Raw genomic sequence first — 15,911 nt, forward strand, 5'->3', positions numbered from 1 at the left:
TCTCGAACTCCTGACCTTGAGCAATCCACCCGCCTTGGCCTCCCAGAGTGTTAGGATTACAGGGGTGAGCCACCGCGCCCGGCCAGAGGTTTGGTTCTTATTAGAATACCATTGCAGCTGGTATACTTAGTGGAAAAGAATACTGTTTGTTATTTACTTGTGTGTACTTTAAAATTTAGAACCACTCTGAGAATTTAAAGTATTGTGACCTTTTTAGTTAGGTTAAAAAATAATCTGATCTTGACCACTATTTTGCCTAACAGGAAGCCTGCAGACCTGCAGAACTTGGCTCCTGGGACCCACCCACCATTTATAACTTTCAACAATGAAGTCAAAACGGATGTAAATAAGATTGAGGAATTTCTTGAAGAAGTTTTATGCCCTCCCAAGTGAGTATCAAAGAAAATATGTATGGAAATATTGCTACCTCTTTGAAGCTTTGTCTTATTTGTACTTAGAGATCTTTCTCCTGATGATATTTAAGTTAAATTCTAACAGCATTAATTGAAATGACTAGGACTGTCTTCTAAGTTTCTTATAATTTCTACTACATAGATGTGAGAGTTGCTTCTGGCTAGGTCAATAAGCCATGCTAGGAAAGGTGGGAATCTGTGCTGCAGAGTGCGTGGTGAAAGCAGATTTGGGATGTGTGTGATAGGTCAGGAAAGACTGGTTATTTGTGGGCTATAGATCCCAAACTGAGAGAGAATTTTCGGGAGGAGAGGGGATATAGAAGGACACAATTCAGCTGAACCCAGCCAGAATGTCTAAGCAGGAGTATGGTACAGGTGGGATTTGCTCTCAGTCCATTTTAAGGGTAACTTTCTAAAGCTATAATCCAAAGGAGTTGACTTTTCATACTATGTCCCTGGGATTCAGAGTTTTTATTTACTTATTTCTTGAGGTGTTCCAGATCTCAGGGTCCTGCATGTATGGTAATGATAGCTACCTAAATTGCAAATATACAGTTTTGCATCATACTGTAATCTTGGCATAGGTTCAAAGTATTAGGCTTTTCTAGTTTCATTATCCTGAAAATTGACATGTTTCTTTTCCTTTGATCCAAACCTTCCTTGCTAGTTAATTTGACTTTTACTTTCCATGTCTAGATATATTTCCCAGGAATGGGATTATTGGGTCAGAGGGTTCTAAAACAATTGCAGGCATACCTGGGAAATCTTATGGGTGTGTTCCAGACTACCACAATACAATGAATGTTACAAGAAAGTGAGTGACACAAGCTTCTTGGTTTCCCAGTGCATATAAAAGTTATGTTTATACTATACTGTAGTGTATTAAGTATGCAAAAGCATTGCTGCTCGTACTTCTAAAAAATGCACGTATCTTAATTAAAAAATACTTTATTGCTAGAAAATGCTAATGATTATCTCAGTCTCCAATGAGTCATAATCTTTTTAATGATGGGGAGGGTCTTGCCTTGGTGTTAATGTTTACTCACTGATCAGGGTGGTGGTTGCTGAAGGTTGGGGTGGTTGTGGCAATTTCTTAAAATAAGACAACAAGAAGGTTTGTTGCATTGATTGACTCTTCTTTTCATGAAAGATTTCTCTGTAGCATGTGATGCTGTTTGATAACATTTTACCTACAGTAGAACTTCTTTCCAAATCAGAATTGATCCTCTGAAACCCTGCTGCTTTTATCACTAAGTTATGTAGTATTTTGAAAGGAATCTTTTTTTCTGAGCAGTAGGTCTCAACACTGGACTTAAAACATTTAGTAAAATGTGCTGTAGATAAATGGCTGTCCTTCATGCTTTATTATTCTGTTTACAGAGGACAGGCAGAGTAGATTTAGCATAATTCTTAAGTGCCCTAGGACTTTCAGAATGGCAAATGAACATCCACTTCAGTCTAACTCACCAAATGCATTAGCCTCTAGCAAGAGTCAGCCTGTCTTTTGAAGCTTTGAAGCCAGGCGTTGACATCTCCTCTAGTTATGAAAGTCCTAGATGGCATCTTCTTCCAATAGAAGGCACTGTCTCATTGACATTGAAAATTTCTTGCTTAGTGTAGGCACCTTGATCAGTTATCTTATCTAGATCTTCTGGATAACTTGCCACAGCTTCTATTTCAGCACTTGCTGCTTCACATTGTACTTTTATGTTACCTAGACGACTTCTTTCCTTAAACCTCATGAACCAACCTCTGCTAGCTTCAAACTTTTCTTCTGCAACTTCCTCACCTCTCTCAGCCTTCATAGAATTGAAGTGAATTAGGGCCTTGCTCTGGATCAGGCTTTGGCTTAAGGGTGTTTTGTGGCTGGTTTGATTTTCTATCTAGATCACTCAAACTTTCTCCCTATCAGCAGTAAGACTATTTTGCTTTCTTATCATCTGTGTGTTCACTGGAGTAGTGCTTTCAATTTCCTCAAGAACCTTTCTATTGCATCCACAGCTTGACCAGCTGTTTGGTGCAAAAGGCCTGGCTTTTGGTATATCTCAGTTTTCAACATGCCTTTCTACTGTGCTAGATCATTTCTAGTTTTCTATTTAAAGTGAGAGACATGTGACTCTTTCCTTCACTTGAACACTAACGGCCTCTAAAGGGCCTAATTTCAATATTGTGTCTCAGAGGAGAGGGAAAGAGACAGGAGAATGGCTGATTACTGGAGCATTCCAAAGCAGAATAGTCATTTTGAATAATGACTTTTGGGGACCTGGAGAAGTGGCTATAGCATGGTGTGCAGGGTTGGAGATGGTAGCAGGAAGACTGCTAGGAGAAGTACGAGCAGCAATGCTTTGGCCTACGATGAGCCCATCGTCTGTTGTGAGCAGAATTGTCCTCTGGTTAGCAATCTTATGCTAAGCCTAAAATTTTATTTTCTTAATTCTTTTTTATACTAATTCTAAAATCTTGTCTTCTGTCTTCCTTCCTGTTCTTCTAAAAGCCTGAAACTTCTCTTATCTCTTTCTGGGAGTCCTAACCTTCCTTTCATCTTTAGTAAAATATCTCCATACCAACATTAAAAAAACTATATCTTAGTGCACATATAAGAATAACGTTTATTGGATGTCGGGCGGGGGGAGGGGGGAGGGAGGAGTAGGGGACGGGTATATGCATACACAAAGCGTGCGATGCGCACCATCCGGAGGATGGACAGGCTTGAAGCTAGGACTTGGGGGGAAGGGGGGGCAAGGGCAACATGCATAACCTAAACATCTGTACCCCCATAATATGCTGAAATTTAAAAAAAAAAAAACCGTATCTTGATTTTTTTCCTCCAGGCCATGCATATAATTAGAATACCAATAAATCAAATCTAGGATCTTTGTAAAATGTAAATTGAAGCTTTATACACATCAGTAAGGGACTATCATGAACATGTGTTCAACTTACAACTTTTGAAAGATTGTTGCATCATAGAACCAACTAGATCCCCTTTTATTCTTAAAAGTCTGTCAACTCTGACTAGAGTTCCACATTTGCCAACTTGTTCTCAGACACTAATTGAAAATGAGCTTCCTCTCATGTTACAATAAATCATTGTATCAACATTAAATTATAGAGAAGCAGTTTGAATGACTTACTCATTCTCTATGAACGGAACTATATTTTTTAAAGCATTATCTGAAGTACTTATTATGTAAATTCTTTCAAGTATGTTTAAGTTTTTAAAATCAATGTGCTAACACAGCAGTCTCCAACTTTTTTGGCACCACAGGGACTGGTTTCCTGGAAAACAATTTTTCCACGGACGGTGGGGTAGGGGCGAGGAGCTCAGGCAGTGATGTGAGCGATGGGGAGTGGCTGTAAATACTGGTGAAGCTTCATTAGCTTGCCCATTGCTCACCTCACCTCCTGCTGTGCCCTGCCCCAAGTTTCATGGAAGACAATTTTTGCATGGGCAAGGGGGAATGGGGGTCTGGAGCTCTGTGGCCTGGTCCTGGTCCTTGGCTCAGGGGTTGGGAATCGCAGTGCTAACACATATACCACTTCAGTCAAACGGATATTTTCTTATATTGTCTTCTAGTCTTCTTCAACAACAAAAATCAACAATTTTCATTATTCCTTGTTATTTCTCTCAGAGGGAGTAGACATTAAGAGAAGTAGTAGAGCCAATATCAAAATATTCTGGGTTCTTGGCATCTAATGCTCTGTAAGACATCACAGCTTTGAATCAGACCTTGAAAATAAACATTTTCATATAGAAATTTCGGTCCTATTTTATTTAAGCATATTTATAGAGATACTATAACCAGAGATGGTCTTTTCTTTCAGTTTAAACACTTGGAAATCTTTGTTATGAAGTGTTTACCATGTGCTAAATTCTCTTTAGGGGTGTTTTCTTTGTTTTTGTGTTGTAGTTTATATTCTGAAGAGAGATTCTAAATTTTTTAAGTTTTACTTTAAGTAGAAGGGATTTTTGATGCTGCCAATGCCTCTGCTGTTATTAACACTCAAGTGCTACTTATGTGCCATGCACAGTGCTTTGTGGATTATTTTGTGGATTATCTCAATTAATCTTCACATAAACTTTATGAAGAAATTTAAGTAATCCAAATAATTTGTCCAAGGTTTCACAGTTAGTGGTGGCAGAGCTGGGATACTTCCAAAGCCACGTCAATATGACTTCAAAAATCTGTGTTTTCTCTCTTCTCTGCTTTCTATTTTTCATTTCATTGGGTTTAGCTTTTATAAAATTGTTAAAATGTTAAGGCTTTAATTGGGATTGTGCTTTAGTGAGCACAAAATTTAAGGCTAGCTCAAGTTTAGAGATAAGGATAGGAGAGAAATCAAAGATAGTTTACTTGACTGTGAGCAAGTGGGACTAGACTGAAGGTGGTTATCAAACTTAATTCAGTGAATCCTTTAAAACAGTGGGTGAGGCTTAACTTCAGATGAATTTTTTTTTTTTTTAAACATACTTTATTTTATTTATTTATTTTTTTGAGACAGAGTCTTGCTCTGTCACCTGGGCTAGAGTGCCGTGGCGTCATCCTAGCTCACAGCAACCTCAAACTCCTGGGCTCAAGTGATCCTCCTGCCTCAGCCTCCTGAGTAGCTGAGACTACAGGCTCATGCCACCATGCCCAGCTAATTTTTTCTTTCTTTTTTTTTTTTTTTAGTTGCCTGGCTAATTTTTTTTCTATTTTTAGTGGAGACAGGGTCTTGCTCTTGCTCAGATTGGTCTCAAACTCCTGACCTCAAGCTATCCTCCCACCTTGGCCTCCCAGAGCGCTAGGATTACAGGCGTGAACCACTGTGCCTGGCCAACTTTTGCTAATGTTTGTATTATAACTACAGGTTTTAACGGGAACTTTCTCTTTCTTCTCCTCCAAGGAAAGTATTTTTGTATTTTTCTTAGTTGAATGAAGGAACTACTTTGCCAAAAAGCTCTGAAACTTGGGTTTTTAACTGAAGTAGCCCTGTATATTTGGCCAATTTACTGATGATAGAATAGAAGGAAGCTAGATAAATTTGGAATAGAGCTCTATAAAGCATTATTAAGCCTTTTTTAAAAAATGAGAAATACAATAAAAGTATTTATAAGGAAAATTTAGTAGGCTGTATAATCAGCCTATATTTTTATATTAACATAAGACAGGAAAAAATATCTGATATCTTTCCCAAAATCATAGAAATATTCTTAGCTAGTCTACCATTAAGAGAGTCTATGATACAATACAGAATAAAGAACTAAAAGCTAAATACCCTGGGTGCTCATATCTCTTCTGTCATTGACAAATAGCCTTTTATGAATTATTTGCCTGTCTTGTTAAATGTTAAAGTGAATGCTCACAATAATTGAAAATTATTGCTTGATCAAGCTATTTGCTGGAACTAATAATGGATGAATTAAAATGTAATGTTTGGGGAAGATACAAAAAAATTTGGACTGACTAGTTTAAAATTTGATTCATCTTTTAGAGAGAATCTGATCTGTAATAGGAAAAAAAACTGCACCTGTGGACAAAATATCTGAGTTTTAGTTTGTCCATCTTTTTAACTAATTAACTTTGGGGCCAAGTGTATATGCTTTCTGGAACATAATTTCCTTCCTTTTAGGCAAAATGAGAGATTTGAGGTGAATATTGTCTTTTAGCTATAGTATTCTTTTTAATTTATGTAAATATGTGGAGTACACAAATTTGTTATATATATGTGTAGTGATCAAATCAGAGTTTCAGGGTGTGTACCACCTGAGTATAGTACATTTTTATTAAGTATAGTCATCCTACTCTATTATCAAACCTTGAATTTATTTCTTTTATCTTACTATGTGTTTATACCCTTTAACCCACTTCTCATTTCCCCTACCCCTGCTGACTTTCCCCAGTCTGTTATTTTTTCATTCTCTACCTCCATGTGTTCAAATGTTTTAGCTCCCACATATAAATGAGAACATGTGATATTTGTTTTTTTGTGCCTGACTTATTTCACATAAGATAATGGTCTCCAGTTCCATCAGCATTGCTGCAAATGACACGATTTCATTCTTTATGCCTGAATCATATTCCATTGTGTATCTATCATATTTATCCATTCGTCCATTGATAGACACTTAGGTTGATTATGTATCTTACCTAATATGAATTGTGCTGCAACAAACACGCGAGTACAGGTAGCCTTTGATACACTGATTTCTTTTTCTTTAAGATACCTGGTAGTAGGATTGCTGGATTGAATGGTAATTCTATTTTTAGTTTTTTTTGTTTGTTTTTTGTTTTTTTTTTTGAGAAATCTCCATATTGTTTTCTACAGTGGCTGTACTAGTTTACATTCCTACCAGCAGTTTTATATTGTTCCCTTTTTCCTGCATCTTCTCCAACATCTATTATTTTTTGTCTTTTTAATAATAGCTGTTCTGACTAGAGTAAAATGTTATCTTATTGTAGTTTTCTTTTGCATTTCTGTGATGATTAATGATGTTGAGCATTTTTCATATACCTGTTGGTGTATTGTCTTTTGAGAAATGGCTATTCATGTCCTTTGCCCATTTTTTTTAGTGGGATTATTTGTTTTTTTCATGTTAAATTGTTTAGTTCATCAGTACATGGAACATTCTCTAGGATAGAACATATGTTAGGCCACAAAACAAGTCTCAACAAATCTGAAAAAATAGAAATCATGTAAAGTATCTTCTCAGACCACAATGGAATAAAACTGGAAATCAACACCAAGAGGAACTCTGGAAACTATACAGGTACATGGAAATTAAACAGCATGCTCCTGAATGACCACTGGGTCAATGAAAAAATTAAGGTGGAAATAAAAAAAAAACTTACTGAAACAAATGAAAATGGAAACACAATATACCAAAACCTGTGAGATACAGCAAAAGCATGCTAAGAGGGTATTTGATAGCAATAAATGCCTACATCAAAAAAGTAGAAAGACTACCAATTAATAATCCAATGCACCTCAAAGAACTAGGAAAGCAAGAAGAAACCAAACCCCAAATTAGCAGAAGAAAAATAATAAAGATCATAACTAAATGAAATAGCTAAAGTATTCTATGCATTAAGTTAATAGTACAAATTTAATAATTTGTCTCAGGGGGACAATAGGGCACATTTAACCTGATTTAGAGAACACTGTTTTTTTCCCAGAATTTTAATAGCATCTATTTTTATATGATCAAGGATATGCTGTTAGCAAGTCCTCCTTCGTTTTACCTGTTTCACCAGAATATTTCTCTAGTTGAAGCTCTTGTGTATTTTAAAAATACAGTGGGAACTATGCTTTTATATGCTCATCATTACATCCTCAATACTCAGTACAACAATGCCTGGCACATAGTATTAATAAATATTCAGTAATTATAAGAATTATAGAAATGAATATATAAATGATTTGTAATTCAAGCCTGCCCTCCTGTAAGTTATTTGGAGAATTATGAGGTTTACCTCATTAGAAAAAGTAGGCACAGCTAAATACTGGTTGGGGAAAAGAAGACTAATTTTGGAAACTTGGCTAGAGGAAGACATAGATGTTTGAAAAGGCACTTAAGTTCCCTGCACTATTTTTTGTTTGAAATGAGTCAGTGAGGGTGCTGTATTACAAACAGTACAAACATTTAAGGAGGCTGGTTGTTTTTATAGGCAAGGGAAATTCAGGGTTGTTGGACCTGGGTTTAACTGTTTTAACTCAGGCAGAAAGAAAAAATGAGAAAGAGAGCGAGAGAGTGTAAAGATTTCTATAGTTAAGTACTTAGGAGGAGGGAAAATATAGACAGACATAGATATATAAACTTGGATGAAACTCATTTACTATAATTTTTCACTGAAAAACTCTTTATGTAAATCAATGTATTTACAAGAGAAATCTTTTTTTTTGTTTGTTTTGAGACAGAGTCTTGCTCTGTCACCTGGGCTAGAGTGCCGTGGCATCATCCTAGCTCACAGCAACCTCAAACTCCTGGGCTTAAGTGATCTTCCTGCCTCAGCCTCCCCAGTAGCTGGGACTACAGATGCGCATGACTACGCCCGGCTAATTTTTTCTATTATTAGTAGAGACAGGGTTTCGCTCTTTCTCAGGCTGGTCTCAAACTCCTGACCTCAAGCCATCCTCTCGCCTCTGCCTCCCAGAGTGCTAGGATTACACGTGTGAGCCACTGTGCCTGACCAAGAGAAATCTTTAAGCTTAAAAATTGAGAGATATTTGGAGATTAAGTAGACCTATTAAAAAGAAAGATACCTTGAGCATGTATGTGTTCCACAGATATTTTACATCCTCCTTACCAATATAGTACTATGCCCAATTTTTAGAAGATATGTTTGTTCCTGAGTTCAAAATAGTAAACAGAAGAAATACGAATAATGTAAAAATTAAACTGAAACACAACTTGCAACTGAACTAAATTTCTTTTAAAAACTACCTCACCATTTTTCATTTAAAGAAAACTGGCAAGACAGTGTCTTTAATAAATTGCAATAACTAGTTCATTGTAAGATTTTTTTCTAAAGCTTTACTGCCCCCAAGTCCATTTTTTAGTGACATTTTGTAGGACCTTCAGCTAATGAATCTTCCCTGAGTGGGACTAAGAATCTGAATTCCTCTAGCCCTGACTCCCTGGAGTGGATGCAAGCCCTGTCGAAGAGAAGATGAATAGTTGAGTCTTTTCTTTTCACATGTGTTTTCCAGTGTGAGGAAGAAATATACAATAAGTACCTGTGTTAGAAATCTAAATATGTAAAATATGGTGGTGTTTAAAAGTCTAATGTGTCATGTCTGTTCTCAAAGTAGAAAAACTTTGTAACAACATAATAGAACATCCTCAGTATGATTTCTGACAACCTATTTTTCTGTTGCTCAGTGCTACCCTCAAATATACTATGTAATATCTAATATATGGAAGCTTTTGGAAAATCCTGGGTATGGGTTTGAAGTGAATGATCTGCCGCCTGCTGTTTTTGTCCTTAACTTGCTGTGGATTTTCAGAATGTTTGACCAGCGTAGGCTCTTTTCCTCCTGTCAGGTTCTCTGTTACTGCTGCATAGTGCTGGCTCAATGCATGACATACTAAGGATCTGGTTGGCGTCACTAACAAGACTCTAGAGCTGTGCTGTCTGGTGTTCTGTTGAGCACTTGAAATATGACTAGTGCAACTCAGGAAGTGAATTTTTAATTTGTGTTTAATTTTGATTTGTATTCAAATAGCTACATGGCACTAATGGCCACCATATTGGACAACGAAGATATGGAACATTTCCATCATCACAGGAGGTTCTCTTGGACAGCACTGCTCTAGAGATCTCATTCTAAGATGCCTTGTTGGCCTGGCACAAATCTCTGAACAAGTCGACTGTTTGCCCAGCATCCTAATTTATCAAATGGAGATGGAGTACGGATGCCCTTTAGTTGCCAAGAATATTAATATGTGAACAAAATCACTGTGCAGAGCTTTGTTTCCTAAGGAAAAAACAGCTTTAAATAGTACTGTAGAAAATAGCTGATGGCATTTCTTAGAGTAATAACTGTTAAAAGATACCTAGTAACTGCTAGCAGAGTTGTTTGTTGATTGAGAAAACTTATGCTAATGTATCTTTGAAGGATTTATAATCTATCTCCTTTCCTATTTAGGTACTTAAAGCTTTCACCAAAACACCCAGAGTCAAATACTGCTGGAATGGACATCTTTGCCAAATTCTCTGCATATATCAAGAATTCAAGGCCAGAGGCTAATGAAGGTAAAATACAAAAAATTGAATTACCACTGCAAAAAAACCCCAAACAGCAACAAAAACCTATTATTAATGACAGTGATTATAAACCAGTACTTTTTAAGTGTTCCTATAAATATTAAAAACTGTCTTTCAGAGTCGATCAGAAATTTGATAATAAACTGGAGTAAGTCCTCAAATTGCTGTTTCTCTATGTTTCTTCTAGTGGCACAGTGCCTAGCATATAGTGGGTTAGTGATAAAATGTTTATTGAATGAAATTGTTCTCATAGTCTTTTGAGAAGTTACTGTGAAGATTTAACAGTACATCAGAACAATGGATTATGTGGTTATGGTGACTTGGAATAGATTGATGGAGCTTAACTTAAACTATTATGAAATCTTTTGTTTACTGTTTGATGCCTAAAATCAGCCTGAGTGGTTTTTTTGTGCTAATTACCCTTAAAGAACAATTTTTGGAGTTGCTTTAAGAGAGTAATTAGACTCTCACTAGGCTTCCAAATTTCTCTGCATCCTAAAACTAGAATTTTATTTTCACGTCATATTTTAATGATGAGAATTATTTAGGTAGTACAGATGTAATTTTATTTATTAAAGGCACTATCTAATCATTTCATTTACCAAGCATATATATAGTGAAAGGAAATCTCTTTGAAAGAGGTTCCATTTAATGAACTGTGTCTTAACTACAGCATTCAGTAATTTCCCTTTCTCTTTTCTTTGGGATGTTAAGCATTGTTCTCTCTGGGGAAAACTGTATAGAGAACCTTAGTGTTTATTTAAAAGTAACAACAATAACCAATAAAGCTAGCTCCAAAAAATATTGTAATTCATCATAGTTTTAGATAGTTTGGTAGCTTGAGTATGGTTCTTTTGACTGAAAGTTTATGGCAGCAAATGAACAAGAATACCAAAGGGGAAAAATCAGTGCTGGTTAAGCAAGAATAAATATCTTTTAAAAAGTGAAATACTTGCTGATTTCCCTACATTATTTCAGCAGGAAGATTTCCAAGCTATTCGGGCTATTTTGTATTATTAAATTTAAAAATTGCAGCATTTTATAATGTAGTATTGAATTTCAGTGTCTTTTGCTCTTGGTTTCTGCAATAATAGTCACTGCACGAAATATTTTTTCTACAGCGAAGGGAAGAAAGGGGAAAATTTTAGTACTCAGGCCTGGCTTATATCTATTAATAATGTGTTCCAGTAGCTGCCTTAGTTTGGAAGCAGTTTTCTTTAGTCAGAAAAAAAAGCCAATTACTAATGTTTCTGTCTAAGCAATTTACACACTAAGTAAACGGTTATATTGAAGCCCTCCTTTCCACAATGTCTTTTCTGTTCTACCCTTCCTTCATGCAGGCTAACTGTACTTTTCATGAAACTATCCTTTTCTCTCCAGATTCTCTTGCTGCCTAGTTCTTCGAGTAATCTTAGTTAAAGTTATAATGTTTTTATTTCTCTGTGTGGCTTTTGGGAACTGGAAGGTGGTTGAATTTCTTCTAACACTTGGTGGGGAGGAGAGGGGAATACAATGTGTTTGCTTTTGCTTTGGGAGATGAGGGAAGAAAAGGGAAAAAGTGACTCATTTAAGTATAACTTTGTATTCTGTTTTTTTCCTATCAATTTGTTACTGTCTTAAGTAGCCACCTACTATTAACTGTCCTCAGAATGTTACAACCAGTAAGAACAAACAACATAGTGCATAACCTGGAAGGCTTTTATATTAAATTACCTATTGGTAAATAAAAATTCCAGTTGCTAAGCAACTTCCTTCCACAGGGACCGGTCACTGCCACGAGACTTTAGAAAGCAGTGTTCCAAATCACTTTGAAGCTTAATGGATCTCTCCTCATGTATGTTTGTTGCAGGTCTCATCTGTTTGGTGCGATTAAATGCCTTTAATAATGCTAGGAAATTAGTCATTCACCTCCTTATTTCCCCAAACATCCACTCAAATATTGACAGTTTACACAGAGATGGATTTGCCATTTTACATGGTAAATCAGAGTAGACAAGTCTTTGATTAGTTTTTCCAGCCTATTATATATTTTACAAAATCCAGTATGTTTGGAAAATTTTAATACCTTTTAGGACCTAATTCTAAGTAAGGGATTAGATGCCTAGTTGCTACAGTTCGGGACTAGTGAAAGTGAAACTGAAGGGCCAATGCTTAGATTGGGGTATAAAGTAAATAAGATTTAAAGAATAAGGCCAGGCACGGTGATTCACACCTGTAATCCTAGCACTCTGGGAGGCCAAGGTGGGTGGATCGCTCAAGGTCAGGAGTTCGAGACCAGCCTGAGCAAGAGCGAGACCCCGTCTCTACTAAAAGTAGAAAGAAATTATCTGGACAACTAAAAATATATATTTATAGAAAAAATTAGCCGGGCATAGTGGCGCATGCCTGTAGTCCCAGCTACTCGGGAGGCTGAGGCAGTAGGATCACTTGAGCCCAGGAGTTTGAGGTTGCTGTGAGCTAGGCTGAAGCCACGGCACTCTAGCCCAGGCAACAGAGTGAGACTGTCTCAAAAAAAAAAAAAAAAAAAAAAAGATTTAAAAAATAAAATAAAAGGAAACATTGATGATAGATAAGATATGTAATTCTTTTAGTAACATGTTGAGGTTGGGAGTAAAACTTTGTGTAACCTTTTAGGCATTAAAAGAGAAACCAATGGGTAATTCCTTTTATGAGAATGAATTAGGTATAATCTGTCCAAGATCTTCTGTTTTTTCAGTCCTATGATATTATTAATTTATATAATTTACTAAGATATCAAATGAAACTAGTCTGGTATTTGTAATATTCTTTAGAGAGAAATGAATTTAGCATCGTTGAATGTACTCTGAGGCATATTTCATAATGTCCAAGTTCCTGTGTTTAAGTGGAGGCAAGGAATCTGGAGGTTCTGATTAGCTCCTTTTTATTCAGGATCCTCTCTTCTCCTTTCCCTCTCCCCTCTCCCCATCCCTCCTTCTCCCTCTTTTTCTCACTTGCTCTCTTGCTTTCTCTCAGGAAAAGTGTTGGGAGTCAGAGGATGGTGGTTGATCATTGTAGCTATGAAACTGCGTTGTATATTTAATCATCTCGAAATGCCCATTACCTCTCTCCATTTCCAATGATGGAAACCTAGCCTTTAAGACTTGTCTGTATAAGATTACCTTTTATTAAAACTAGCAGTAACTTTAAAATACAGTTTTAGCCATGTAAATGCTTGTAATATTTGTTGTCTTCATCATGAATTGTATCATTTTTCACTGACAGAAATACTGTTGTTACATTTAATGTTTTCTGCCTTGAATTTTACTCATTCAAATCATTGAAGTAATAGAGATACATGCTTGTTGAAGTTAAAATAGTATAGAAATAAATTTAATAAAACTTCATTGCCCCTCCTTAATCACATTATGTGACCTCTTCTCCAACAATTTAGTGTGCATCTTTTTTCTATGTAATTTGCAAACATTTTATGTAAATGTGTATTATGTACTATTCACATGAAGTTGTCTTTTCACATGTGGTAGAAATCCTTCCATATCAAAACATAGATCTACCTGAATTTTTAGAAATTCTGCTTAGTATTCTATAATATGGGTTTTTATTGAGCCATTTCCCTGTTGATAGACATCTAGATTGTCTCAAGCTTTTTACTGTGACAAATAATGCTGCCAGTGAATGTCCTTGAGGTAGATTCCAAATAAATCAAAAGATTTGTGCATTTTAAATTTTTCTCTGTTTTTGTCCAGTTGTTCTCAAAATCTACACCAGTTTCATATTCCCACTAATATAATAGTGTTCATTTCCTCACACTCTGACTCTGGTGAATATGTGTGAATCGTTTTAATTTTGTTGTATTCTCGTAGGCAAAAAAGGGTGTTTTGATTTTCATAATTAATTTTAAACTAATTGTGTCACCTCTGTTGCATTTATTAATTTTTTTAGAGCTTTTTAGAGAGATCAGCATCACTACAGCAGGGGTATTGGAGAATAATAGTGCTACTTAATAGTTACGAATGACAAAGAGCTACTTTCTAATGGCCTGCTACTGCCTTCTAGTGGTTAATCTTGACATTTTCTTTCTTTATTTTAACTAACCTTATACTCCTTTACCAGTCTTTAAAACTTTGTTTATTGAATGGTGCTGTTTAGTACCACTTGGTACCTCTGATTTTGTTTTATTTGCCATACTTTATGCCGATATATAAAAATTGTATCAAACCAATTCATCATTCTTTGTTTTTATTAATATATTCTTTATTCTGACATTCTCTCTCTCTCTTTTTTTTTCTGAGACAGAGTCTTGCTCTGTCGCCTGGGCTAGAGTGCCATGACGTCAGCCTAGTTCACAGCAACCTCAAACTCCTGGGCTCAAGCAATCCTCTTGCCTCAGCCTCCCAAGTAGCTGGGACTACAGGCATGTGCCACCACACCCGGCTAATTTTCTATTTTTTGGTAGAGATGGAGTCTCACTCTTGTTCAGGCTGGTCTTGAACTCCTGACTTCAAGTGATCCTCCTGCCTTGGCCTCCTAGAGTGCTAGGATTATAGGCGTGAGCTACCGCACCTGGCCTTTATTCTGACATTCTTAACTATGAAAAATCACTAATATACTAGTCAGGTATTGCAGCTTAACTTCATTGAAAGTGCTTTGCTAAGTCAAGAATTATAGAAAGAACAGTAATTATATAATGTCCTAGCTTCTTAATTTTCATCAGCGTGGTGCCTTATGTCTAGGGGTATAAACATTATGTTATAAACACTGTAAATTTGGGATATTTTATTTTTATATTAATATATTTGAGAAGTAATTCAGGAAAAGGATTAATTTGGGTCAGGTCCAAGATCATAAACTTACTCATACTTGCCATATCACTCAAGTAGCATTTGAGACATTATTTCAGTGTTTGAATTCAGGGAACATTATCTTCCTCAGAGACTATGGTTCTGTTCATTATAATCTGATCAAAGAACAAGTCCTTGTATTCTAATAAATATTTATTCTGTGTTCACTGTTTTTAATAGGAAGCATACTGAATCTTTTAGTTCTTTTATAACCCTGAGATTCTGCCCTCCTTTTTTTTTTCCTTTTAGTATTAGTACAACCATGAAGTTTTCATCATGCCCTTGACTCCTTACTAACCTGTTTCTCCTATCGTATTCCCTTGTTAATTTGTAAACTTTTCATTTCAGTTAACTGTATGCATTATCACTACCTTGCATGTAATTAATAAAAAGTTCTATCTGTTGCTTTGCATTTTTGAACTTTTAGTTTTAAATGGCTTAATTCCCTGTCACTTCTCTAGTTCCAGTTGAGCACTCTTAATGCTTACTTTACTGGGTTCTAGTGTCTTTCTGCTTACATTTCCTCTAAGAAATAAGCTAGCTTAATCATGGCTATGGCTAGGGTGATCTTTTATTAATAAAATACATAAATCTTTGATCTTGTCACTTATCACTTGAGGTGACACATTCCAATTTGTTTGATATTTACGTAAGTCAAAAATATTACCAGCTGGGTGCAGTGGCTCATGCCTGTAATCCTAGCACTCTGGGAGGCCAAGGAGGAGGATTGCTTGAGCTCAGGAGTTCGAGACCAGGCTGAGCAAGAGTGAGACCCCATCTCTACTAAAAATAGAAAAATTAGTTGGGTGCCGGCTACTCGGGGGGCTGAGGCAGGAGAATCGCTTGAGCCCAGAAGTTTGAGGTTGCTGTGAGGTAGGTTGATGGCAGAGCACTCTACTCAGGGCAACAGAGTGAGACTCTGTCTCAAA

General features: G+C 36.2%; 1 protein-coding gene across 1 annotated transcript in view; it reads left to right on the forward strand.

Moving 5' to 3' along the window:
- CLIC4 (chloride intracellular channel 4) overlaps nucleotides 1-15,911 on the forward strand; it is a 130,587-nt gene that overhangs the window by 105,121 nt on the left and 9,555 nt on the right. The window contains exons 3-4 of the mRNA XM_012650910.1: nucleotides 264-389; nucleotides 10,044-10,150. Of these exons, the coding sequence (XP_012506364.1) occupies nucleotides 264-389; nucleotides 10,044-10,150 (233 nt within the window). The remainder of the gene's footprint in view (nucleotides 1-263; nucleotides 390-10,043; nucleotides 10,151-15,911) is intronic.

The sequence above is a fragment of the Propithecus coquereli genome, unplaced genomic scaffold (genome assembly GCF_000956105.1).
Source record: "Propithecus coquereli isolate 6110/MARCELLA unplaced genomic scaffold, Pcoq_1.0 Scaffold341, whole genome shotgun sequence".
In the NCBI taxonomy this organism is placed as follows: domain Eukaryota; kingdom Metazoa; phylum Chordata; class Mammalia; order Primates; family Indriidae; genus Propithecus; species Propithecus coquereli.